Raw genomic sequence first — 25,812 nt, 5'->3', positions numbered from 1 at the left:
TTGCCAAGATAATATTGTTACAGCTAAGTGGTATTGAATTGAATCAGGATTTATGTGGTGAAGTACAGCCTATGTTCTAATAAGCCCAATATGGAAACCCAAAGGTGAATAGAAGTGCAATTTTTAAAAACTATCCTTTGTGAAATTCAAACACCCAACCTTATGTGTTGTAGTCCAGAAATGCACACAATTCGCCACTCAGCTGACATGTCTCAGTTCACTAGTTCGCTGGTTAATCTAATCCCAGAGTGCGATGAGGTAAACGAGTTTGGTGTGCTGCCCATAACTGAGTGGCTCGAGTACGGGACTGGGCTCAAGCCGTGTCCTAAATCCTCATGACCCAAGTAATCCATAAACACCAACTTCGTGATTTTAGGCAAAACAGTTCAAAAGTTATAGGCAAAAAAAAAAAAAAAACTTGACCCAACTTGGCATGTACTCTCAGATCATGGTCCTAATAAAGCAAACCAAGCTTAATTTTAGTAGACCAAAGTGTTGCAGAGATACAGGATTACTCAACCTAATCTCATGACAATTACGTGATCATGGTCACATTTTTACAAACCAAAATTATGTACTGTATTTACATGTTTGACTCCCATTGAGGAGTAATAAGAAAACTAACCAATAGCTTACAATAGGTGCCACAGCACCTTTGGTGCTTGCCATTGTAACCACCTTGACACACTATTCCCAATATTTACCAATATTCAAAATTGTTTGGTTGGTTCACCAAAATGGGTTTTTGAATGGTTTCTTAAACTATTGCAATAAATGTTAATATTAGATTACAAAAGTATTATATTCTTGTTATTAAGAGTATCTTTGTCTTCTTTTCAGTTACATACGTATGTTAGGAAGAGTAGTATTTAGCACTGCATGGCAACGCATTGGATTTTTCTTGTATACTGTAAGTTTTAGGCCTACCTGAAAAATCGCTATGAATGAGAGATGAAAGGAAGAATGGATGAAAGGTTCATTTGAAATCAAAACCAGTGGTCTTGCATTGTTTCATTATGTAATTAATGGGACTTATTTACATTGTTACTTGAATTGCTTAATACGTTTTGAATTAGATTTTGTAAATAACAAAAGACACGAGTAGATTTAGCAGTGTATTTTAACCACTATTAGAGTATTAGTTTCTCATGCGTAGGATGCTAGAAGATTTAGGGATGGTTATTGGACGTTTAGGCATATACAGTGAATAAGTTTGTGTTCGAGATGGGAGTGTCGAGTACGAAACTGTTGCATTTTCAAACAGTTTAAGACTGAGGCTCAGAGCTGAGACATCCACAGGCCTGAAATAAAAACTGCTGTTATTAGCATAAGTGGATAAGGACACATTGTTACTATAACTTCCATTTGCAATTAAAATTCCTTTGAGGTCCCTCCATAGCCTACATAAAAGTGTCTCAATGACAAGCTGTATAATTGCCCAGAAAGAGGACAAGCTTGTCTAATACCTGTTAAATCACATAATGAACACTCATTCCTCTCTTAACCTTGAACATTAAAAATTCTTAAGAACACAGCAATAGTATAACACATGGCAACATTACTGCTGTTTTATGTAAGACTGTGTTAAGCTATTTAGGATGACTAAAGTGCATTCTGTATGAGTGTATGTGTAATCTTTGCTTCTTACATTTATTGAGTTGAACACAAGTCACCATGACAAGCCCTCAAATGGTACATTCACACACTCACAAAAGGGCTCTGAGACCACTGGCTGGCATTTAAGTGACATTTAAAACTCTTTATGCTTTCCAGGATGGTACCATCTGAATGATAGTATGTTTAGAAATGCACACATTCAAGCACAAACACAGAACTGACTGACGGTTGTTATTATTGAACAACATCTTTGCTGATTCATTCAATCAAATGCCAAACGATATAGTGGTAACATCTTTACAGATCCCAGATAATAGTAAGAAAGAGAGAGAATGGAGACTGTAATAAAATGATGCATCTGCTCACTGGCAGATGCTCCGTCTCAGAGCATTTTGGTCTAATAATGTCAGATTTTAACAAATACTGTACTGTGAGTTCATTTTTAAACTTAAATGAAAAGCATTTAGGCAGACTGTTTGTTTGTGAGTATTCTACATATAATTTCTCATGGAACATTCAGCTAAACCTCAAACAGTGATGAACTAAATTACTAAATAAAGGGTGTTTTGCACACATTAATAGTTGAAATTAAATACTTCTAGTAAGCTGACATCTCTTGCAGTGTGACATGCTACACTCCACCTAAAACTATAGCAGACAGAATTTAGCTGATTCTGTTATTATTATGCATGCAGCTTAACCTCAGACCTCATATTTATTGAGTGACTACATGAAATATTTGTATTTTAAAAAATTGTCACATTGACTAAGGATGGTGGAAAGGTGAAAAGGGGTGAGAAAATTGTTGATCAGTTACAGGATGTTAGATCTACGCTTTCCTAAGTTAAAATCTTTTTTTGATAAAAAAAAGTCTGTAAGCATTAACTACCCATATGCACTCACACATAATCACATGAGCAGATACAAGATGGCATTGTATGTGAGTGTGTGTTGGATGATGGATGGATCTATTTGAATAATCTATTTGAATAATATGAAATTATATAGTCTTTAATCTTGTGCTCCTGTCACATACATTACACTGCAGCGCATTTCACACCAGCTAAAGCCAATCTGAACGCAGTGCACAGCCTCGGGGTCTTCCTAGGATTTCACGAGGACAGACACACTAGCGCTAGTGGTGAGGTTTCCAGTTAGATGTCATTACAGCATTGAGTTGAGTTACAGTATATATTGTTCATAAGGAAAAGTTCACAAAAACAGCGTTCAATGTCGTTCCAAACCTGGATAACTTTCATTCTTCATTTTGACTCAAAAGTAGACATTTTGAGAATTTACTGGTCATTCTTTCACATGCCATTACAATGAATGGGCACTAGAGCTTTCAAGCTTCAAAAAGGAAGCAAAAGTGTCATGAAATTATATAGCTTGAATTATGAAAAAAATATAGCACGAGTCATACAGACAACTTTTATGATGCTTTTACGGTTCTTTTGCAAATGAAATGAGGGTGCGTAAATGAAGACAGAATTATCATTTTTGGGTTTACTTTAAGAATCTGCAAACAAATACATATCAGACATGAACAGTGTTGGGTTTAATCTGATTATAAAGTAATTAGTTACTAATTATTAATTTTATCAAAAATTAATTTTTGACTAAAAAATTAATTTTGTCAAAAAGTAGTGTGATGCATTACCTTTTAAAAGCATGTAATCAGATTACAGTTACTGACTTTTCAATAAGCTAATTTAAGTACATTACTGAGGTTACATATTTCTAAAATAATATTTATTAAGAACACATTTAAAATATGAATTATGTTCATATATAGGACTAGGTCTCTGCATTTCTTTGACCACTGAAGAGACATTAACGAGTCATTAAGGTAGAAATGTGGTGCTGAGTTTATGACTTGAGTGCAACAATGAACAAGGAGGAAATAGATATTATTTTGAATTTTTTGAGTGGAAAAACAAACTTCTGTGGAAAAGGTTTTTTGAAAGTAACGTTAAAGTAATGAGTAACTTACCCAACACTGGTCGTAAAACAGGATTTGTACTGTTGAATGTTCTGCAAATGATATATTTGCTCTACGTACCTAGTTCAGAAAAATATTTGAGTTGGTTGTCTCAAAAACTGTGCCTACTTACAATCACAATTGGTCTGGAAGACTTTGTTGATTTGGTTTGATGTTCTGTTCATTGTGAATGAATCTAGCTTTGAATGCAGTTTTCCATGGACAAGGTGAGTCCAAGTTCAGTCTCATTAAAATTCATTACCTGAAGCAGAAAATGGACACTAAATGACAGACAGTGTTATTTGTGTTTTGTTTTTCCCCAGAGGTACTTTTACAAGCCTAGAGTCAAAGCCAATAATTAAATTCATGGCCTGGCCCATGGTTCTCTATAATGACTCTTTCAGAACTGAAAGAATAACAGAAAGCAAAGTATTTCAAATACAGTGTGTTGTGAAATCTTTACATTATTTTTTAGAGGCACGTATAATACAGCACACACAAACACACTGTAATGGTATGTTCTGAATGAATTGGCTTTTTAAAAAAATTCCACATACACTTAAAAGTGACTTGTCCATTGAATGTATACATATTTATCAGTATGTGTGTTCCCTGGTATTTAAACCTATGACTGCATCGCTAGGGACATGCTCTACAAGTTAAGCTAAAGAAACACCATTAAAGACCCCATGAAATTGTTTGAAAAATGTAGTTTTCTGTCCTTTGTTAATATACTTAATATTTAAACAGTGAGTTTGGGTGGGACATATCAAAAGGCTCATCCCCCACTTTTTTGTTAAAAAAAATAAAAATAAAACAGTTGGCTTTAGTTGCATCATAGCCATGATCCATGATTTGCTACTTGCTGATCAGGTGCAGGGAGAGGGACATTCTTGTTCTAGAGAACATTTGATTGGTCAAAAATGCAACGTAGTGCAACATGAGTCATCAGTATTTTTGGTCAGTTTTCCTGGAATATAATTACTTTTTTGGTACATTTTAAATGTATACATCAACAACAGAGAGTGTTGAGGAGTAACAGGTTACAAGTACTTTTGATTACATGACCACATTGCAAAAATCAAGTACTTGTAATTAGATTACATTTTAAAATTTAAATAATTAAATTACAGTTACTTTTTATGGATCCATAAGGCTACATTATATTACAGCCAACAACAATAACTACAATTTAAAAATCTGCTTTAAAAGGCACACCAACAATGTTGCACTAAGAACATTTTCTCCAAACATTGAGAACTTTTATTGAATACTAATAACATCATTAGTATTACAGTGAGGCACTTAAACTAGCCACAAGATGTAAACAATATCCATGTTAACATGATTTTAGTGTGATAAAATAATTTACTAACCCTTTGTGTGTAAATTTTACAACTTCGTTGCCATGGTGAGGTAATGGCATAAACCCTAAAACGACCATAAAAAAGACTATTTAAACAACTTTACAGCTCAAATATTACATGAGTTTTATCAGAAAAATGTATGTAAGTGCTTTTATAAAATTATAAGCTTCATATTTCTGCCTTTTTAAGCTTTCCAAAAATTGGCCCCATTCACTTCCATTGTAAGTGCCTCACTGTAACCTCGATTTTTGCTTTTTTAAAGGTAAAGGAGAGATGTCAAAATAATTTTTTTGTGGTAATCAACATTATGCCACAAATACTGTCAGATGATCTTAATTTGTATTGAACCTGGAATATTCCTTTAATAAAATGAGTGTTAATAGGTACTTTATACACTTAAGATTAATGATTAGATTCTTATCGAAATATGCAATGAGTAATACAAAAGTAATCAGAATAGATTACCAAAAATGTGTAAAATATTATGATACTGATTACAGTTTTGGTTGAGTAATTTGTAATCAGCACCAGATTACACTTCAGAAGTAATCCACCCAACACTGCATATGGCATCAAAGCTAACAGACATTAACTAAAATCCACAAAACTTTCATTTCATGTGATCTTAAATGACAAAATAACATCTGTGTGCATGTATATAACTGCAGAGGTTCTGTATAATCTTACTGGTGACACCTTTGTTACACTTGTTATCTGCAATGAATGTGTGTGCTTGCGGAGAACTATACTCATAAAAAGAGACACACTGCAGCCCCTTGGCTCTAAACAGGATATCCCAAACTTTATTTCCTGTGTAGAGGTGTACTAAGGGAGCAATCACAGTTAGTGGACGTCCATCTTATTAGATGCAAAAAACAAAAAATCAGAACAAAATTTTTTTAATTTTCAGTTATTTAGATCTAAATTAAAACAACCTAATGATCAAAACAAAAAGCGTGAAACAAAGCAAAAATTGCAAGAGAGATAGATAAGATTGAGCGAGTTAGGAGGAAAATCAAGACCGTTTTAATAAGCCTATATGACAGAGAACAGTGTAAGACACACTATGCTGCAAGGCCATACACACTTTGCATTAACATGACTCTCAGCGTTAGCTTGCAGTAATCATACACACACAATGATTTGAGCCCCTCGATCTGTACAAGACAGATAAGATAATGAAACTTCCTTCATTTAGACCAGCTATTATGTTAACACACATTACATTCAGTCCTGCTTTGGCATGAGAGCTTTCTGCCATGTTGATGAAATTGGTTTGCAAACCTTTATAAATTTGATAAATTTATACCATATAAATAAGTACAATGTAATCGTATACACACAGACAGGTATATGCACTGTTCAGGAATTTCAGCAACGTCTTTACACAAACACTGCTGCATTTGTTTACAACTTACAGCCCACATAATTTCAGCACTGGACACATCAATGCAACATGTTAGTGAGGCCTTGGATTGGAGAGTTAGGGGGGAGAGAGAAAGAAAGAAAGAAAAAGAGAGAGAGGGGAGGAGGAAATAATATTATCAAAGATTAGTATTAAACCCCTGAAAAACTACAGTCCATCTGAGTAGTGAGGAAGAGAGAGGGGGTAGAGGACATACACAAGGCAAACATTACTCTGACGTTTCACACACATTCTCCCAACGTTTTACAGATATTTTCCAGATGGTTCACAGAGCTTTGCAAGATGGTTTACAGACACAGAGCAGATAAATAAAGGATTATTTGTTTCCTCTAAGGATTAGTTCACCCAAAAATCAAAATACTGCCATTATTTACTCACCCTCCGAAATATGCGGTTCGAGACCAGTCAAGCGTGCAAGCGGACACGTGAGATGAATGTTCCATAGAAGCGACACAAAATGATGTGGTTGCTTCAGAAAATGCGCTTTAAGGACACTATCGGTTAGGTTTAGGTGTTGGTTTAGGGTTGACCTGTCTGATTTGTTTACTTCTCATTTGCTTTTAGGACACTTTTGGCTATGGTTTAAGTGTTGTTTTAGGGTGAGGGTGTCTGTTTTGTTCACCTCTCATTTGCTTTAAGGACACTATTGGTTAGGTTTAGGTTGAAGTTTTAAGTTAGGGAGTACATTTTACCCATTAAAACCTCCATCTAACATTCAACTTAAAACCTTGTATGATTACGACACCATTTCACTCGCCTTTGGTGGCCCCCACTGGACATTTCACTGGAAAACTGCAGCGAAACGTGTAATAAAGCACGTGTAATATACGTGGACACGTAGTTTTCATGAGATCAAGTTGTTCTGAATTCAGTGCAGGACAGCCCTATGGGTTGGGAACAACACGAGCGAGTTAATAATGATAGAATGTAAATTTTTTGGGTGGACTATTTCTTTAATTCTTACCAATATCACATACTGCTCCAGACCAGGCAAACACACACATATATATACACACACACACACACACACACACACACACACACACTGCTCAGTGAAAAACTAGAACAAAACAAGCTCTATGCAACAATAAATCCAAAAGGCAATATTTGTTATAAGTTCGTAAAGGTCTCAAATAAATATGCTGTATTCTCTCTGTGATAATGCCAGAGCGGCGACTCTGTCTTCTTTCTACTGTACAGTATATACATATATATCTGAACTGTTTAGTGACAAAATATCTTATTCTGTTAAATAATACAACCACAGCAACAACCAAGCAGATGACCTTGATATATTGCTTCCTTTTGTTAGTATATGTGCTCCTGTACCAAATGACAGATACTGCCTTTTTAACATACATGTGCAAGTAAAAAAATAAAAAATAGACAAAAATTAAACTTACAAGAGAATTGAAACAAACAAGCAAACAAACAAACAAATACAATTCTGAATATCTATACAGCTTTCAAACCTCTGTCGACTATGTTAATGAAGGGAATTCTGCGTACTATATACAGACAGGTTAGCATCCATGCACTGTCAACACGAAGCACATTAACATTCCAAATATGGACATGGCAAACATGGGGGTGGGGCATGGGGGAGGGGTTAGGTTTCACAAAGTCAAACACAGTCTTGCCCTGATTTACAGGCACACCCACATGTGGTGAGTGCAGATGTACAGACACAAATTCGTTGACCACTGCTCTGCCAAAGCAAGTACATATAGATTATAAACCTTAGAGACCATGTACATTTTAAATGTCTCATACACCCATGAGTGTAGACACACCTCCGGCTTGATTGTGCAATCATTCGGCGAGAGTCTGTGAAAGTCTTGTTGGCAGAACATAGAGTATGGCTGTAATTCACATGGTTTCACCAAACCCAAATTCCTTTGAAATTCATCTCTTTTTGTTCGTTGGTTGAATAGATATTAGGCTTCAGGAGAAAAAGTCTGTCCTGTTATACTGACTGTTTTTTCTTAATTATCTGTAGTGTCTTTCAGGTGGAGCTTGGAATTAGCAAGCAACAGTGGGCCATTTTCTTCAGGGTCATTGCTTTCATATCGAAATACCCTGGAGCTGGTACCACATTTTTCCTTTCATTAAAACATAAAACAAAAAAAGAATAAACTAGTCATTTTTTCCTTCTCTTTCAAAATCAAGCTACACAAACTCCAAACCCCTGTGCATTTCAATTTCCAAAATTCCTTTTAAAGACATTTAAGACACTCCCTTTATCACAAGGGAAGTTGGTGCTCAGATGCAGTAAAAGAGGTGTAGGCTGGACCTCTCGAATAAGGTAGGAACACTCATAAGAAATGTCACCAAGGTCTCTCTTTTTCTTTGAAAGGATATTTTTGGTGTGGGTAAAAATATTAAGATTTGAGGTACAAAAGCCACTTCAGGGGCTGTGTGGCACACTGCAGTTTTCAATAAGAAAGATTTTCCCTTTGGCAAATTTGGAGCAAACTACACTATAGAGTCCAAAATATTTATGTCATATCTACTAATATTTGTCAGTTAGGAAAAATGTTGTATAAACTGAGCAAAGTAGTCATTCACAACAAATGCGCTGCTTTTTAATATTTTTTCTTTGCAAAAATGCATTAGACTGCCATCTTTGACAACTGCATCGCATCTCGCAGTTTCGCACATGAGTGCCATGTTTTTAAGATGCTGTATTAAGTTAAAAGAACTTCAATGTATACTGAGACAACTGCATTCTGTTCCATTCAAAAGAGAGTGAAAGATTGCGGTTTCACAATTTCAAACCAAGCTACTCTGAAAACTTTAAGCTTATACATTTTTCTTTGTTTAAACCATGCTTTTCTAAAGATGTTTAGAGTCAAATTCTGATTAGAATTAAAATGTCTGATTTTAAAACTGGCCTATGTCTAAAATGGCTGCTCCTAAAACCATGGCTACTCTATGATATTTACCATACAGATCTGTATACAGCAAAACTACATAGTACAAAGAAGAAATCTCAGCAGGGTTGGAGGGAGAGTGTGCCCTCGTAAACTCCACAGATGAGTGTGTATTTTTTCACCATTATTAATCCTTGCATGTGTTAGATTGTAAGTATGTCAGGTATGGCCACTGTTTTTGCTGTTCAGTTAGTGTTTATGTGGTTGTAGTGTGTGCTAATGAATGTGTGTTTGTTTGGATGGAAAGTAACAGTCATTATAGTAAACTCCTTGATGTGATGTTGGCAAAAGCATTTCTTACACAAATTTCACTCTATTGACTTTATACATGTTCCATCTGAAAATCAATTAGATCAATTAATAATCTAAGTATAACAAACTGCATTGTCAATAAAGTGTTTGTATTGTAAAAAAATAAATAAGGATGTCCCTTCTGAAAAGGACTGGTCACCAGTATTTGTTGTGTTTAGGATGCTGGGGCTGTACTTTTTTTAGGTCTTACATTTAAAGACCTGACATATTTAAGTAAGGATTAGAACAGATAAGGTAGGATTCTAGAGTTAGTATGTTTCTGTTATATGGTCACTGGTCCATATGGCCTTAACTAGCTTAACCATCTAGTTGTCTTTGGTCACCCAGCTTCTTCAGAAAGAACATGCTGGTTGACCAACTTAGTTTCACATGGCCATGCTGGTTGACCAGTACTAACCAGCATTAAACAGCCTGGTTGACCAGCACTAACCATTAGCCAGCACTAACCAGCATGAACCAGCCTGGCTGACCAGCATTAACCATTTATCAGCCTTGCTGACCATAACTAACCAGCATTAACCAGCCTGATTGCCCAGCACCAACTATTAACAGCATGGTTCCCCAGCCTTAACCAGCATGGTTGTCCAGCACTAACAATTAACCAGCCTGGTTGACCAGCACTTCACATTAACCAGCCTGGTTGATCATCACAAACTATTATCCACAATCACCAGCATAAACCAGTTTGGTTGAAATGCACTAACCATTAGCCAGCCTGAATAACCAGCATTAACCAACTTTGACCAGCATGGAAATTCTGCAACGTTTTGCATGGCTGTGCTGGTTAACCAGCACTAACCATTAACCAGCCTGGCTGACCAGCACAAAACGGCATTAACAAGCCTGACTGACTAGCATTAACAAATTAACCTGGTTGACCAGCACTAACCAGACTGGTTGACCAGCACTAACAAATAAACGGCCTGGTTGACCAGCATGAACATTTTTGGATGTTGGAAGAGTTTTGCATTACTATGCTGATTTACCAGCACCTGGTTGTATTAACCTGCATGGTTGTCCAGAACTAATCAATTACCAGCCTGACTGACCAGCACTAACCAGCATGAAAATTCAACATAAGTTTTGCATACCTATGCTGATTGACCACCAGTAAACAGCATGGTTGCCCAGCACTAATCAATTACCAGCCTTGTTGACCAGCACTAACCAGCATTAACCAGCCTGGCTGAACAGCACTAACCAGCATTAACCAACCTGGTTGACCAGCATGTAAATTCTGTCATGGTTCTGGTGCGTATGTCAGTTTTTTCTACACGTATGTGTATTCCCTGTGTGTTGCCCTTTAACTTGTGAATGGGTCATCAGCATTCTCTCTGCATCCCTGGGTCCTTCTGAATCTGTTCTAACATAACAAACAAGCCAACAATGGACCCAGCAGAGTTTTTCACTCCAGGAAACTATTATCCAGCATGAATCAATCTTGGGTTGTCAGCAGACTCAATTAAATCAGACCAGCCATGCTCTTGAGAAAATGGCAGAGCGGATAGCCGAGATCACGTCAAGCCTTCAACATCTGTGCATCTCTCCCAATGCTGGTCCCCCACCTATGACTTCTACCACCACCGCCGTCCCAGCTTCTGTACCACCCGCCTTTACAGCTCCAACTAGGTTGCACGAGTCCCACCTCAACCCACCTGCGCCATATTCAGGTGAGCTCAAGACCTGTCACTCATTTCTCTCCCATTGTTCACTCTCGTTTTCTTTGCAACCATCATCCTTTCCCATTGAAGAGTCTAAGGTGGCGTTCGTGGATTCTCTGCTTGCCGGACAGGCTCGTGAATGGGATACGGCAGTCTGGGACAGGAAACTATGTGCTGCTCCACCTTCAAGGCCTTCTCTGAAGAGTTATGCGAGGTGTTCGACCGGGCTGCCACAGGTACGAAGGTGGCCAGAGAACTGTCAGAACTAAGCCAAGATAAGATGTCCATCTCTGATTACTCTGAGGACATGGAATAAGTACATCAGTGATTCTCTAGCAGCAGGTATCATTCGTCCCTCTTCTTCTCCAGTTGGGGCAGGGTTCTTCTTCGAGGGGAAGAAGGATGGCTCCTTAAGACCCTGCATAGATTATCAGGGGCTGAATGACATCACTTGCTTTTGATGTCTTCAGCTTTCAAAATCTTGCAGGGGGCCTCCTGCTTCACGAAGTTGGATCTATGCATGCTTTCCACCTGGTCCGGATAAGAGAGGGGGACGAATGGAAGATGGCTTTTAATACACCCACTGAGCACTTCAAATACCTGGTTATGCCTTTTGGGTTGTCCAATGCCCTGGCCATCTTCCAAGCACTCGTCAATGATGTGCTCTGGGACATGGTCAAACAATTCGTGTTTGTATACCTAGACAACATTCTGATTTTCTCGTGTGACATTAATGACCATGTCCAGCACATCAGACGATTGCTTCAGAGGCTGCTGGAGAATCGACTGTCCATCAAGGTGGAGAAGTGCGAGTTCCATGCACAGTTGGTTTCGTTCCTGGGGTTCATGCTCTTGCCTGATGGTGTCCGAATGGACCCCGATAAGGTCAAGGCTATTGAGAGTTAGCCAAGCCCAGACTCTCACAAGGCAGTCCAGCGGTTACTGGGGTTTGCCAACTTCTATCAGCGTTTCATTCAGAACTTCAGCCAGGTCGCCCCACCTCTGATGAATCTAACCTCCACCAAGACACTATTTGTTTGGTCAACGCAGGCTGAGACTGCATTCCAAAAGATAAAGTGCTGCTTTATTTCAGCACCCATCCTGATAAATCCTGATCTGTCTCGTCAGTTTGTAGTGGAGGTTGATGCGTCGGGGTCGGATGTGTTTTGTTCCAGAAGTCAGAGGTTGCACCCCTGCACCTACTTTCTCATCGTCTCTCTCCATCAGAACGAAATTACGATATTAGTAATCGTGAGTTACTGGCAGTCAGGCTGGCTTTGGGCGAGTGGCGACACTGGTTAGAGGGGTTCCCTTTTGTTGTTTGGACTGACCACAAGAACCTTGAATACATCAAGACTGCAAAGAGACTAAATTCCAGACAGGCTCACTGGGCACTCTTCTTTGGCTGATTTGACTTTGTATTATAGTAACGCCCCGGTTCGAAGAATGGTAAACCCAATGCTCTTTCTCGATCTTTTGAAACTGAGAGCACCTCGGCTTCACAGGACACCATTCTTCCACCCTCTGTGGTGGTTACAGCGGTGGCTTGGGAAGTCGAGGCCAAAGTCTGCTCGGCTTTACGTGATGTTAATACTCCCACGGAGTGTCCAGCGAACCTGTTATTTGTTGCTGGGGTGGTCCGAACTCACGTCTTTCAGTGGGGCCACTCCTCCAATCTCACCTGTCATCCGGGGGCGATTCACACTCAGGCATTTATTAAGCAGCGATTCTGGTGGCTCACGATGGCGTGGGATGACTGTCAGTTTGTCTCGGCTTGTCCCGTTTGTGCTAGTAACAAGTCTTCCAGTTGGCCCCCTGCAGGGCTCCTTCAACCGCTGCCGGTCCCTTTGAGACCCTGGCCTTATATTGCCTTGGATTTTGTTACTGGCTTACCCCGTCCAATGGTAATACAGTCATTTTGACTGTGGTGGACCAGTTCTCGAAGACGGTCCATTTTATTCCCCTCCCCAAATTACCATCAGCGAGGGAGACAGCGGTTACTGCAACAGACTACTTGTTTCGCATCCATGGCCTCCTGACAGACGTGGTCTCTGACAGGGTTGCGACTGTTAGTCTGTTCTCTGGGTTCCATCCCCAGACCAACAGGAAAGCTGAGCGAGCCAACCAGTGTCTGGAGTGGGTCCTGCATTGCGAGGCCTCTCGAGAGCCATCGACTTGGAGTTCCAAGCTCACCTGGGAAGAATATGCTCACAACTCGTTGCCAGTATCGTCTACGGGTCACCCTTCCAGTGCTGTTTAGGCTACCAGCCTCCTCTGTTCCCCTCCCAAGAACCAGATGCTTTGGTTCCATCCGTGCACACTTTTCTTCAGCGTTGCAGTCTGCTTGTGGACTGACTACCTGTTACCACTCGCCATTGTTCCTGCCTCCTGGGATTTTTGCCTTTTTGTTTTCTGTGATATTCACTGCCATATCCTTAGAGTGGATTATCCTTGTTTTTTCCCCAGCGTGCTTTGAACTTTATTTTTGCCACCCTCTGGACTATATTTTTTGCCTTGTGGATTCTATTTTTTCCCCTCATTTAATAAACAAACTTTTTCTCTCTGCATCACCCGGTCCTTCTGAATCTGTTCTGACAAATAATAAAAAAAGAAGATTTGGACAGTTATGCTGGTTGACCAGTATTAACCAACCTTGACCATCATGGCAATTCATGCCAAGCTGGTCTTTTCAGCAGGAATCCCTTAATGCTGAGCTCTTAAAATGGCATGATAAAATCTTTAAGAATGCCAGATCAAGGCTCTTCAATTAAAGTTTTGTGCACCTCTGGTCTCTAAAGCTGGGAGAGATTACAGCTGTCTTTACTTCACTCTCCTTATTATATAACTGATTACTTTTTGAACTGAACTGTTGCTGAAAACGTAGGAAACTAACTTCACCAGTGCAAGTGGGATAAAAAGTGCTCTTGACAACATCATTAAGCTGTTTAGGAGGATGTCAAAGGCAGCAGCTGACCACTTTTTGTTAGGACCATTTTAATTTAAGGTCAAACTGTGTTAAAAAAAAAAAAAAACAGGTAAAAAAAAAAGAAATGTGCTTATAATCTGTAAACCAAAAGAAGTTGTGTAATTTTGTCTGTCTGCAAGTTCTAGGAGTATTCTGCTCTGCAAAACCAAAATGCAGTAACTACACATTTTGTCAAAATTGAGTTATGATCGAAACTGTTCTCTTACACAATGACCCTCCCAATGACAGACAGGTTTGGTGCAACTGCTCAGATTTAAAGAAAACAGCGTGAGACTTTCATAACTTAGCCAATTTTCTCAGTTTCAATGTTGTCGTTATTGTGTTTTGGCTTTGCAGGGCAGTATGTACGGTATCTCTGCCACCTCAAGAAACTCGACCAAAATTCCCATAAAGACTAAAAATATATCAAAGCCACTGAACTACATTACCCAGAATTCCATGGCATAATGAAAAAAGCTTACAGATTCCACAGTTCCTCCACATCCAAGTGGCTGCTATTCACTTCAATTGGCTTTTACACTGTTTTTATATTTCAAAAAGCACAACTACAGTAGTTAAAGGTAGCAATAGTAGCTTTGATAATCTTATTTGTTGATGTTTGAACACTGTGGTCACGCCTCTTCAAGTCAGCAAAAGACCGTCCAATCAGATGCAGTCATTCAACACACACAATAAACAGAGGAAGATGAATAAAGGAGTGGCGTGTGTAGATGACAGAAGAACTGACCGATGGTTTGTGGAAATTATTATCCACATAAACCCAAAAACTTGTTTGCAGCATTTACCTTTCTCTGCAGTCATTAGTTATTACCTTTTCCGTGTTCTTCACGTATTTTCCCCAGAATGCATGAACATGTATGTCACTGTGTGGAGGAGTGTAGTTCTGAGTGTGTTTGTAGATATGAGTGTGAATGTGCATTTAGAAGCCCTTGATGTGGCAGTAAGCCTCCAGAGAGGAGAACAGGATGTAGAGGAGCCAGAGGCTGATGAAAAGCATGGTGGTCAGTGCTTTAGCAGTCCGCGGACCCCCCAGCTCGCCGCCGATGTCAGGCCGGCGCCGGTACATGAGCACCGCTACACAGATGAAGGCGAAAATGGTAAAGAGGGTAACGGAGAAGGCCAGGTTACCCGGCTCCACCTTGAACTCGTGGCCCTTGGAGTTGTGATAGATGGCGGCGATGGACCACGCTACTCCGATGCCCAAGAAGACGTTCACGGCGTTGCTCCCCGTCACATTTCCAATGGATGCGTCGGCGTACTGGTCCTGTATTGCAGCCACTTTGCTGGCAAAGGTGTCTGAGAGGAAGAGGAGGAAGACAGGAAAGAGAAAAGAATGAGGTAGTGGAGAAGAGGGAAAAAAGTGGTTTAAGAACAATACTTTTTGCCGATATTTACAATAATCATAGGAGTCATTAACATTTTGTTAAATCATTTCATATTATAACTTCAACAAAATATACAACTTTTGCTACATCTCTAAAACAAAACTTTTTAATTTCAAATGTATACATTGGAAGAAGCAGAACTACTCTCTCCTGAAAAAACTAAAGAACCCTAGATGATTGAAGCCTTTGTTTATCCTACTTCCAAATTAGTTTAGGAAAGTAAACAAATAAATAAAGAACATCACAATCAAACCACACCCATGATTTGTTTTACCCAATCATCAATGCTCTTCGACTAGCCGAATTGTCCTAGGTCAAGAATTTCAAAGATGTGCATGAACAGGAGACATATAACTTACAAACCTTAACAGAACAAAAACGTTTTGTCATAAATTTCAGGAACTAAAAGAAGCCTGTTCGTCTACTCAGTATAAAATAGCCTTAAGAAGTATTCACAATTCCACAAACACATTTACTTCTCTAAATGGGGAGATACCTTCTATTGTTTATATAAAAAGCTAATTTTAATTACTATACGGTTCTAACCTTAAAAACGTTTGATTTTCCAATTGAGGACATCCTCGAATAGCTCCAAAGGAAGATTTAGTCACATTTAGCGCTCTTTTGGGGACAATTATGTACTGAGGACATAACACATACTTCTATTTTTATCTAAAGCCAATTATAATTACTATAAACATAATTTATTTATGAATGTTTTTTTGCAATTTAGGATGTCCTGGGACGTCCCTAAAGAGAGGTTTGTCAGATTGAGTTAACGTCTGGGGACAATTTTGTCCCCATAGTACTGCTAAGAAAAACCACACACACACAATCACACACAGTACCCATCTTCTCTTCTCTCTCACTCAGCCCTCCTTTTTTGGTAAGGATGTGTAATTTTGTAATAACAGCATGGTTTACCTCAAATTTCAGTTGAAATCAGTGGGCTCTCTGCTTTTTAAACAGTGTGGTTTCTCTCTCAGAGACAGCTGCTTGCTAACAGGCTGATCTATTGCAGACAGCTGAGAAGCCATGAGGATGCTGATTGTGCATTTGGCAGGAGGGCACTCACTGTACACCAGTTCTGTCTGGAAAAAGCCACTAAATAATCCTTGATGCATATACTCCCTTTCTAACTCTCTTCCTTACGGTCTCTTTTAATCTTTCTTTCTCTCTCTCCCTCCCTCTCCCTTTCTCTTTCGTTATGCTAATGTAGTCTATAACACGTAACCCTTCTGGACTGCTCTGGATATGTTGATATTACTCTTTGCTGCCTGTGGTCACAGAGAGCCATTTTTCTCATTTAAAGGTCTCTCCTGCAGATACACACTTTAAATTTACACATTCATATTCAAGTATTGGTATTCTGGCACAGCACCTCAAACGAAAAGTATCCTATACATTTTAAATCACAAAACATTTAGTCAAACAAAAATAAGATTATAATAAAAAAAGGTGAACATTTTTAAATAAACGCAAAAGGGGAAAATTGTATAAATATCCTGTTCCGTCTTTGCAATACAATTGCAGTTAACAGTGACTCACTTTAAAGCTTAACCCCCCCCCCCCCCCAAAAAAAAAATTCAAATAAGTAGTCAATGTGACTTGTGCATCATATTCCCATTGAGTCACTTTAAACTGCAAATTTTACCAAAAGACAGACTGGGATCCTTATACATTCTTTTTCCCTCTCATGTTTTGCAAGAGAAAGTATGTCATACCACTCTGGAACAGCATGACGGGGAGTACATTTTGACAGAATTTTCATTTTTGAGTGACTTCTCCCTTTTAATGGATTCGAAGAAATGGTGCAGTATTAAAGTCAAAGTCGGGTTACTGTAAAAGTACTCATTTCTGAAATATTTTCCTTCTCGTTATTCTTCGCTGTCCTGTTATATTGTTGTAAACAACAGCATGGAATGAACCGTTTCCATGGTATTACCATAGAAATCTCAGTCAAGGCTCAGCTAACACCCAGTCTGGTGTTAAGTCTTGCCAAAGAGCCTGCAGTGCATAGACGACAACTGCCGCTAACGTGGGTGTGATGGCAATGAATACTCCATCCCAGAAAGACACTCGGGAGCAGTTAATCATAACAGAGTTAATACAGTGTTCCAGACCATTACAGACTTTGAAACTGTTATTGACCTCAAACTGCTTAAGTTTGCACATAGACATAGATTAAAATTCGGACTGCTTCACAATTAGTTTAAATGCACACTTTTAAACTAAGCATATCACCCTGCAGCTCTTATCGGTTACCATTGAAACTAAGCAGGGTTAAGCCTAGCTAGTACTGGATGGGAGACTGCTGGAAGAGGTTTTAGTGAGGCCAGCAGGGGGTGCTCACTCTGTGGTCTGTGTGGGTCCTAAAGCCCCAGTATAGTAAGCGGGATGCTGTACTGTAAAAAGTCACTGTCTTTCAGATGAGACGTTAAACCAAAGTCCTGACTCTCTGTGGTCATTAAAAATGCCAGGGTAGGGGTGTAACCTCTGTGTCCTGGCCAGATTTGCCCATTGGCCTCTATCCACCATGGCTTCCTAATAAGTATGAATTGGCTAAATTAATGTAGTCTCCTCTCCATCAATAGCTGGTGTGTGTTCTGGTGCACTATGGCTGCCATCGCATCATCCAGGTGGATGCTGCACACTGGTGGTGATTGAGGAGATTCCCCCACTACTATGTAAAGAGCTTTAGGTGTCTAGAAAAGTGCTATAGAAGGAATTATTATTATAGTAAACCTTTCACACCAGTACATACTGTATTAGCAGGGCTGCTTTCAGAGTGTGTCACTGTACGCCAGTCATCGGGCGCCAACAAAGCATTACAATTTCAAATTAATTGAGCCAATTAATAATTCAAGATATGCTAACTGTTTGCTGAATCTATAGGCTTTGTTTTCTGCCTTATCAGTCAACGTACATTTCATTTGTCTGGTTTCTGGCTGAGCGCTTGGCTAATTGGATGTTTCATTCTGCTTTTTTCAAAATTACCGGCTTTCATCTCTCAGAACAGAATGACACATTTGCTAACTGTTCAATATGGCACTGTTCGCATTGTTTGGCATTTGCTATTTTGTCAAACTGTGCTCAAAGGCGGAATCGTAATCAAACAACAGCAGAAAAGAACAATCAATTGATGTGATTGTAAACCTTTCAATAGAACAGATTTTAAAGTTTATTCCACACAAGCAAATAGATGAATGGAAATGTGTGATTTTCGGGGCCATGCGCACAATGGAATTTTAACCAATTAATTTTTTTTTTTTTTCAAACAAGGATGCGAGAATGTTTGCTACATTCTTTCATGCAATGGAACAATGCTGAATGTGAAAGAAATATTGAAAAAGTTGAAGAGTGTAATTGTTTCAATGTTAAATACTTTCTCAAATCCCATCTTAATACACAGAAACAACTACATTTGTAGGTAGATTCCCCTGAAAAGTGTAAACACTTTGATGCTATACAAAATTAGTCATTTGTTGACCTCTGTAAGGTTAAAGCCTAAGAAAAATGTATCTTCACAGTCTACCACAGGTAAAACTGTTTGAAAACAGTTATTATATTATTTATTCATTCATTCATTCAGAAAGAAATCAGAAGGGGAATCAGAGAGAAACTGGGCAGAAATGCAGACGAAAGGGAGGTGAGAAGCGAAATGGAGGGAGAGAATGAAAAGAGTGAGAGAAGGAAAGAGCATTAAAGAGAGAGAGAGATGGGAATTTTTCTGTTTTCTGCTCTTTCAGCATTTTCTCTGTGAGCAGTCCAGTGTGTCTGGAATACTAAACATGGTGAACATACACTGCGTTTCCAGCAAACTGAATCTATTTAACATTTGTGTGTGTGTCTGAGGTAAGCACTCTCTCCAGTACATGGGAGTAATGGTGTGTGTGTTTCATTCTCCATTTTAAATAACAGTTATCATGACTGATGAGGGTAAGGTATGGGGCGCAATGTAGCAAGGAGCTTTACTCCACATAATTATATAATATATCATCATCATATCCCTACACACACACACACAACCAAGGCCTTGGACATCCTCATTCTGTGATAAATGGCTTATGTAAATGTTCACACACATGGGTGGCTGAAACACAAAACTTGCAAAAAGCAGAAACATTTGTGCATTTTCTTCACCCATTTCCCTCTTTCCTACTCTCTGACCCCATTTACACCAAGCATTAACATCTGTTTCAGTTAATATGATAAATACAGGTGTTTACTGGTCCAAAATGTTTTATGATCACTTCACTCAAACCATATTTGTTGGTAGTCAGAAACAAATGTGATCATATTGCATTTGTAGCACAAACACTAATCTGTCATGCACAACAGTGTAGGACCGCCTACTCACATCAACAATTAAACAGGGGTTTTAAAGGGATAGTTCACCCAAATTGTCTCATCATTTACCCTCATGCCATCTCCAACTCGTAGGACTTTCTTTCTTCTGCTGAACACAAACTAAGATATTTTGAAGGATGTACAATGTGTGTTTGGCCATATAATGCAAGTCAATGGGCTCCAAAAGGACGTAAAGGCAGCATAAAAGTAATCCATATGACTGGAGTGGTTTAATCCATGTCTTCTGAAGTAACACACCAAACTTTAAGTCCTTATTCACTATAAATCTTGACATAAGCATGAGGGTGATTAAATGATGAGAGACTTATCATTTTTGGGTGAACTCTCCCTTTAAACTGAAAGAAAATAACCAGTCAAAAATTTGGGAAAAGCACACACACACACATACTGTGTATGTATATATACAGTTGTGCTCAAAAGTTTGCATACACTGGCAGAAATTGTGAAATTTTGGCACTGATTTTGAAAATATGACTGATCATGCAAAAAAACTCTTTTATTTAAGGATAGTGATCATATGAAGCGATTTATTATCACATAGTTGTTTGGCTACTTTTTAAATCATAATGATAACAGAAATCACCCAAATGGCCCTGATCAAAAGTTTACACACCCTTGAATGTTTGGCCTCGTTACAGACACACAAGGTGACACACACAGGTTTAAATGGCAATTCAAGTTTAATTTCCCACACCTGTGGCTTTTTAAATTGCAATTAGTGTCTGTGTATAAATAGTCAACGAGTTTGTTAGCTCTCACATGGATGCACTGAGCAGGCTAGATACTGAGCCATGGGGAGCAGAATAGAACTGTCAAAAGACCTGCGTAACAAGGTATTGGAACTTTATAAAGATGGAAACGGATATAAAAAGATATCCAAAGTCTTGAAAATGCCAGTCAGTACTGTTCAGTCACTTATTAAGAAGTGGAAAATTCGGGGATCTCTTGATACCAAGCCAAGGTCAGGTAGACCAAGAAAGATTTCAGCCACAACTGCCAGAAGAATTGTTCGGGATACAAAGAAAAACCCACAGGTAACCTCAGGAGAAATACAGGCTGCTCTGGAAAAAGACGGTGTGGTTGTTTCAAGGAGCACAATACGACAATACTTGAACAAAAATGAGCTGCATGGTCGAGTTGCCAGAAAGAAGCCTTTACTGCACCAATGCCACAAAAAAGCCTGGTTACAATATGCCCAACAACACCTTGACACGCCTCAAAGCTTCTGGCACACTGTAATTTGGAGTGATGAGACCAAAATAGAGCTTTATGGTCACAACCATATGCGCTATGTTTGGAGAGGGGTCAGCAAGGCCTATAGTGAAAAGAATACCATCCCCACTGTGAAGCATGGTGGTGGCTCACTGATGTTTTGGGGGTGTGTGAGCTCTAAAGGCACGGGGGATCTTGTGAAAATTGATGAAAAGATGAATGCAGCATGTTATCAGAAAATACTGGCAGACAATTTACATTCTTCTGCACGAAAGCTGTGCATGGGATGCTCTTGGACTTTCCAGCACGACAATGACCCTAAGAACAAGGCCAAGTTGACCCTCCATTGGTTACAGCAGAAAAAGGTGAAGGTTCTGGAGTGGCCATTACAGTCTCCTGATCTTAATATCATCGAGCCACTCTGGGGAGATCTCAAACGTGCGGTTCATGCAAGACGACCAAAGACTTTGTATGACCAGGAGGCATTTTGCCAAGACGAATGGGCAGCTATACCACCTGCAAGAATTTGGGGCCTCATAGACAAATATTACAAAAGACTGCATGCTGTCATTAATGCTAAAGGGAGCAATACACAGTATTAAGAACCAAGGGTATGCAGACTTTTGAACAGGGATCATTTCATTTTTTTCTTTGTTGCCATGTTTTGTTTTATGATTGTGCAATTCTGTTATAACCTACAGTTGAATATGAATCCCATAAGAAATAAAAGAAATGTGTTTTACCTGCTCACTCATGTTTTCTTTAAAAATGGTACATATATTACCAATTCTCCAAGGGTATACAAACTTCTGAGCACAACTGTGTGTGTGTGTGTGTGTGTGTGTGTGTGTGTATATATATATATATATATATATATATATATATATATATATATATACTTCAAAGAACATCTTATTATAATTATAAAGACATTTAGCTTTGTATTTAAGCTAATTAAGCTAATGTATAAATTAATCTGCTAAATTAATAAATGTAGATCAAGTGAAATATGTTTATATTAAGTTACAGGTACTCAAACTAAAAAACAAGCAAAATGCTCAAAGTGTTGTTTGTGGCATGATTAAAATCAACATCATTTTCAACATGCAGCAATATATTGCGTGATGTATGCAGTCATGAAATCAGAGACCCTCCCCTTGAAATCCTATCACATGATTTGAGACATACTTTAAAACAGCATCAGGTACAAACAGCAATGTGTCTTGGCTGACCACTTGTCAATGGATCACACAACACCAGATGTTAATAGAAGGTGTAAAATGGGCCTCTGTCTCTCACCTGGAATTGAAGTGCCAAGAGCCACAAACACCACTGCAGTGACAGAGTCTTTGAGTCCAATGGTGCAGCCGAAGTGGGATGCCAGGTCTCCGATGAACGCTGTCAGAAGGCCAATCATGAGGATTGACACCACAAAACATGCCCACCCGTTCCAGTAGTCGGTGGGTGGGACGAAGGCGAAGAGAACTTTCCAGAAGACAGTGAGGAAATGCATGACATAATCAAAACAGGACGGGAGCTTCTCCTCTCCGCATTCCTCCTCATCATCATCTTCACCTGCAGGAAGATAAAGGGGGTCAAGAAAGGGAAGAGTGGCAAATTATAGGCGCTTTTACACCATTGGGCCAGACGGTTCTCGTGGAGCTGTGCATTTCTGAACAAACCAGTCTTGTTGGCACAACTACAGGTTTCTCTTTCAACTTCCTTTTTCTTCCTTCAACTGTGAATTCAGGATTAGAATGGGCTGACTGGACAAGTGACCAATCGTGAGTCGCCATGTCACTAAAGCCATTCCACCAGCACGGCTGAGTATGGATAGCTAACCGTGAGAAATCCTGGCCGGCCATGATATGGTGTGCAATCACACTGTACTGAGCCATAATCAAATGGAAATGCTACTGGAAATGTAACCTACTGTGCTCAGAACCTTTCGGCCCAATGGTGGGAAAGCATAAATGTTATATATATATATATATATATATATATATATATTATGATTTTAGTAGTGGCACTTGCTAAGGCAAGCATCACTATTACTATTATTTGGGATTCTAAAAATTCCCTAACCCAAAGTATTAAACTTTGCATGCAACTCATCCCTCATTGTTTGTGGTACGAACATGAATGATACCTCAAATTGCGTGGCTTGTTGAGGAGTGTGATGTTACTTTAATAATTGATCAGATGTACAATGTTCCTGGGAAACTGAGCAATATCTAGATATTTAAAAATTTAGAATATCATAAATTTGTGGGCTGGGCTCTTTTTAGTTGGGCAAGTAAGTAACAACCTAACAACCAGGTTTTGGAATCTCATAACACCCTGACAACCACCCACAACACCATAGATTTATGGCGCTGAGATTTGCACGGACCAAACAACACAGATTTTCTTCAGAAAACAAAAATCTATTTGTACCTAAAAGCCACGTACAATGAAAGAACAATCTTGTTCTTACACATAATCAACAGTCAAGTATAGCTTTTGAAGTGTTGTTTACACAAAGGCTCTTAGAGGTAGACTAGACTAAATCCCTCTGGCATTAAAAAGAAACATTAAACATTGAACAAACTGACAACAGAGAATTAGCTTTTTTACCCTCACTCCTAAAAGGCTTTTATCGATATGTTAAACACACAGGCACTTGTGTGTGTGTGCATTCAGAGACAGAGGATCTAATCTGTTTGATATTCTGTTGGTGCTGTGTTTTCTTGAGAGCGTAAAGAGAGCAGCTTACACACATCCACACACACAGACCTCTCTGACAGGTGAGGCTGTTCCTTTAAAGTGTGATTAGATGTTACAGGATGTTCATAAATCTCTGCTGTTCAGACAGCAGCTGAGAGTAAAAGGCATTTCAAGACTCTTGCATTGGATTTTGTTATTGTTTTGCTAAGACATTCTGTTTTGGAACAAAAAAAAAATTATAGCACTGCACTTAGGTTAAACAAATTATTGATAAAAAAAGATGCTTTAAAAATTATATTGTTCAGGTAGAGTATGTACAAATACACAAAATGCACTGCACAAATGTTGGCAAGTTTTAACTTAAACTTGAATGAATCACATCAAAACTTTTACGATTTGGAAAGATTGATATCAGAGTGAATGGCAATGTGAGTCGCTTTTGAAGATTCAGAGAGAAATGTCAGTGTTCAGATTCAATATCTCAACCTCAGTCTCAAACTGAGCCTCTGTGAGAAAAGTACAACATGATAAAAATTATACATCGATTGAAATCATATCCAAGAGTTCTCTGAAATGTCTTTCTATAGAAGTATTTTTACAGTAAAAACAAAACAGTATTTGCTTTTTTATTTGATTTGATCCTTTATTTGTTTTCTAACTGAGGATGTTCTCTGTTGTCCAAAAAGGGAGGTTTTGTCAGATGTAGCTCACAAACTAAAGCTAAGTACATAAACACACACACACACACACACACACACACGCAGAGTATTCGTGTTGTGTTTACTCCCTCCTTATCTTCCAGATATAAATCCTCTAGCTGTGTACAGAGTCTGACATTTATCAATGCTTTTAAACTGTAAACTCTTCAATTTACTGCCATTATGGTTGCAGACCTTTTCTTTTTGTTTCTGTGTATGTGTGTATGATTGTGGACCTGTGTGCGTCTGTGTGTCATGATAAAAAGTCATGGAAAATCTCTGCTCTGTCCTCACTGGCATAAAAAAACTTTCAAGTTTTCCATCTGTCATCAGGGGCCAGTTGTTCAAAAGTAATCTGATCAGATTATGGCTATCGGATTGGATCAAATCTTGAAAATGGGTTGTTCAAAAGAAAAAAGTATTCTGAAATCGGATTAGATCACAAAATCCAATCCTGGTTTTAATCTGGATCAAATCGTCAGTTTGTGTTGTTCAACTTTTTAGTAAGATTGGGATACTTTTGATCCAAAAAATCAGGATTATACTGATCCCAGCAGAAGGGTGGATTTCAACAACAAAAATGTAATAAAACTTTAAAATTGGTCGAAAATACACAATTTGTATCATGTAATATATATATATTTTTTAGATTTTTTAATTTTGCTCTTGATTAGTTTAACCATTATAGTGATAAAGTATACAAGTAAAGTATAAAGTACACACTGGGCTAACAATTAAGCCTTTCAGTAAAGTGAAAAAGAATAAAAGATTTTGTCCCTATAAATAATCCCCCAAACATATGTCAATAGCAAAGAAAAATATTAAATTTTAACTGTCATTTGTCACAGTATATTAATTACAATCAATAATCAGAAATCAACCAGTCAAAAGTAGTTTTTAACGATTGCATCCCTTATTGTATGTCCAGTCAGTTCCTCACTCTGAGAGAATGCTGGAGGTTGGTCTGGGTATTCAGCAGGCTCAGGTGGATCATTATCATTATCTTCATCACAGAGAGGGACTTTGCGCCTTCTAGCAATGTTGTGCAGGACAATACAGGCAAGTATTATGTTGCATGCTCCCTGTGGTTCCACTTGCAAGTAGTTAAGGCATGCAAAGCGCCACTTGAGGACTCCATTTAAGCGCTCAATTGTACA

At 38.6% G+C, this 25,812-nt stretch overlaps 1 protein-coding gene across 4 annotated transcripts in view; it reads right to left on the bottom strand.

Annotated features, from left to right (window-relative positions):
• Positions 1–4,878: 4,878 nt before the first annotated feature.
• slc8a1b (solute carrier family 8 member 1b) overlaps positions 4,879–25,812 on the bottom strand; it is a 118,336-nt gene continuing 97,402 nt past the window's right edge. For all 4 annotated transcript variants that reach the window (XM_051646456.1, XM_051646453.1, XM_051646454.1 and 1 more), the window contains exons 6-7: positions 22,551–22,826; positions 4,879–15,579 (exon numbers count right to left, since the gene is read on the bottom strand). In XM_051646456.1, the coding sequence (XP_051502416.1) occupies positions 15,203–15,579; positions 22,551–22,826 (653 nt within the window). In that variant the 3' untranslated portion in view covers positions 4,879–15,202. The remainder of the gene's footprint in view (positions 15,580–22,550; positions 22,827–25,812) is intronic.

Source organism: Myxocyprinus asiaticus, chromosome 20 (assembly GCF_019703515.2).
Source record: "Myxocyprinus asiaticus isolate MX2 ecotype Aquarium Trade chromosome 20, UBuf_Myxa_2, whole genome shotgun sequence".
Lineage (NCBI taxonomy): Eukaryota > Metazoa > Chordata > Actinopteri > Cypriniformes > Catostomidae > Myxocyprinus > Myxocyprinus asiaticus.
The sequence above is the reverse complement of the archived record's forward strand: the minus strand, read 5'-3'. Positions and strand labels throughout refer to the sequence as shown.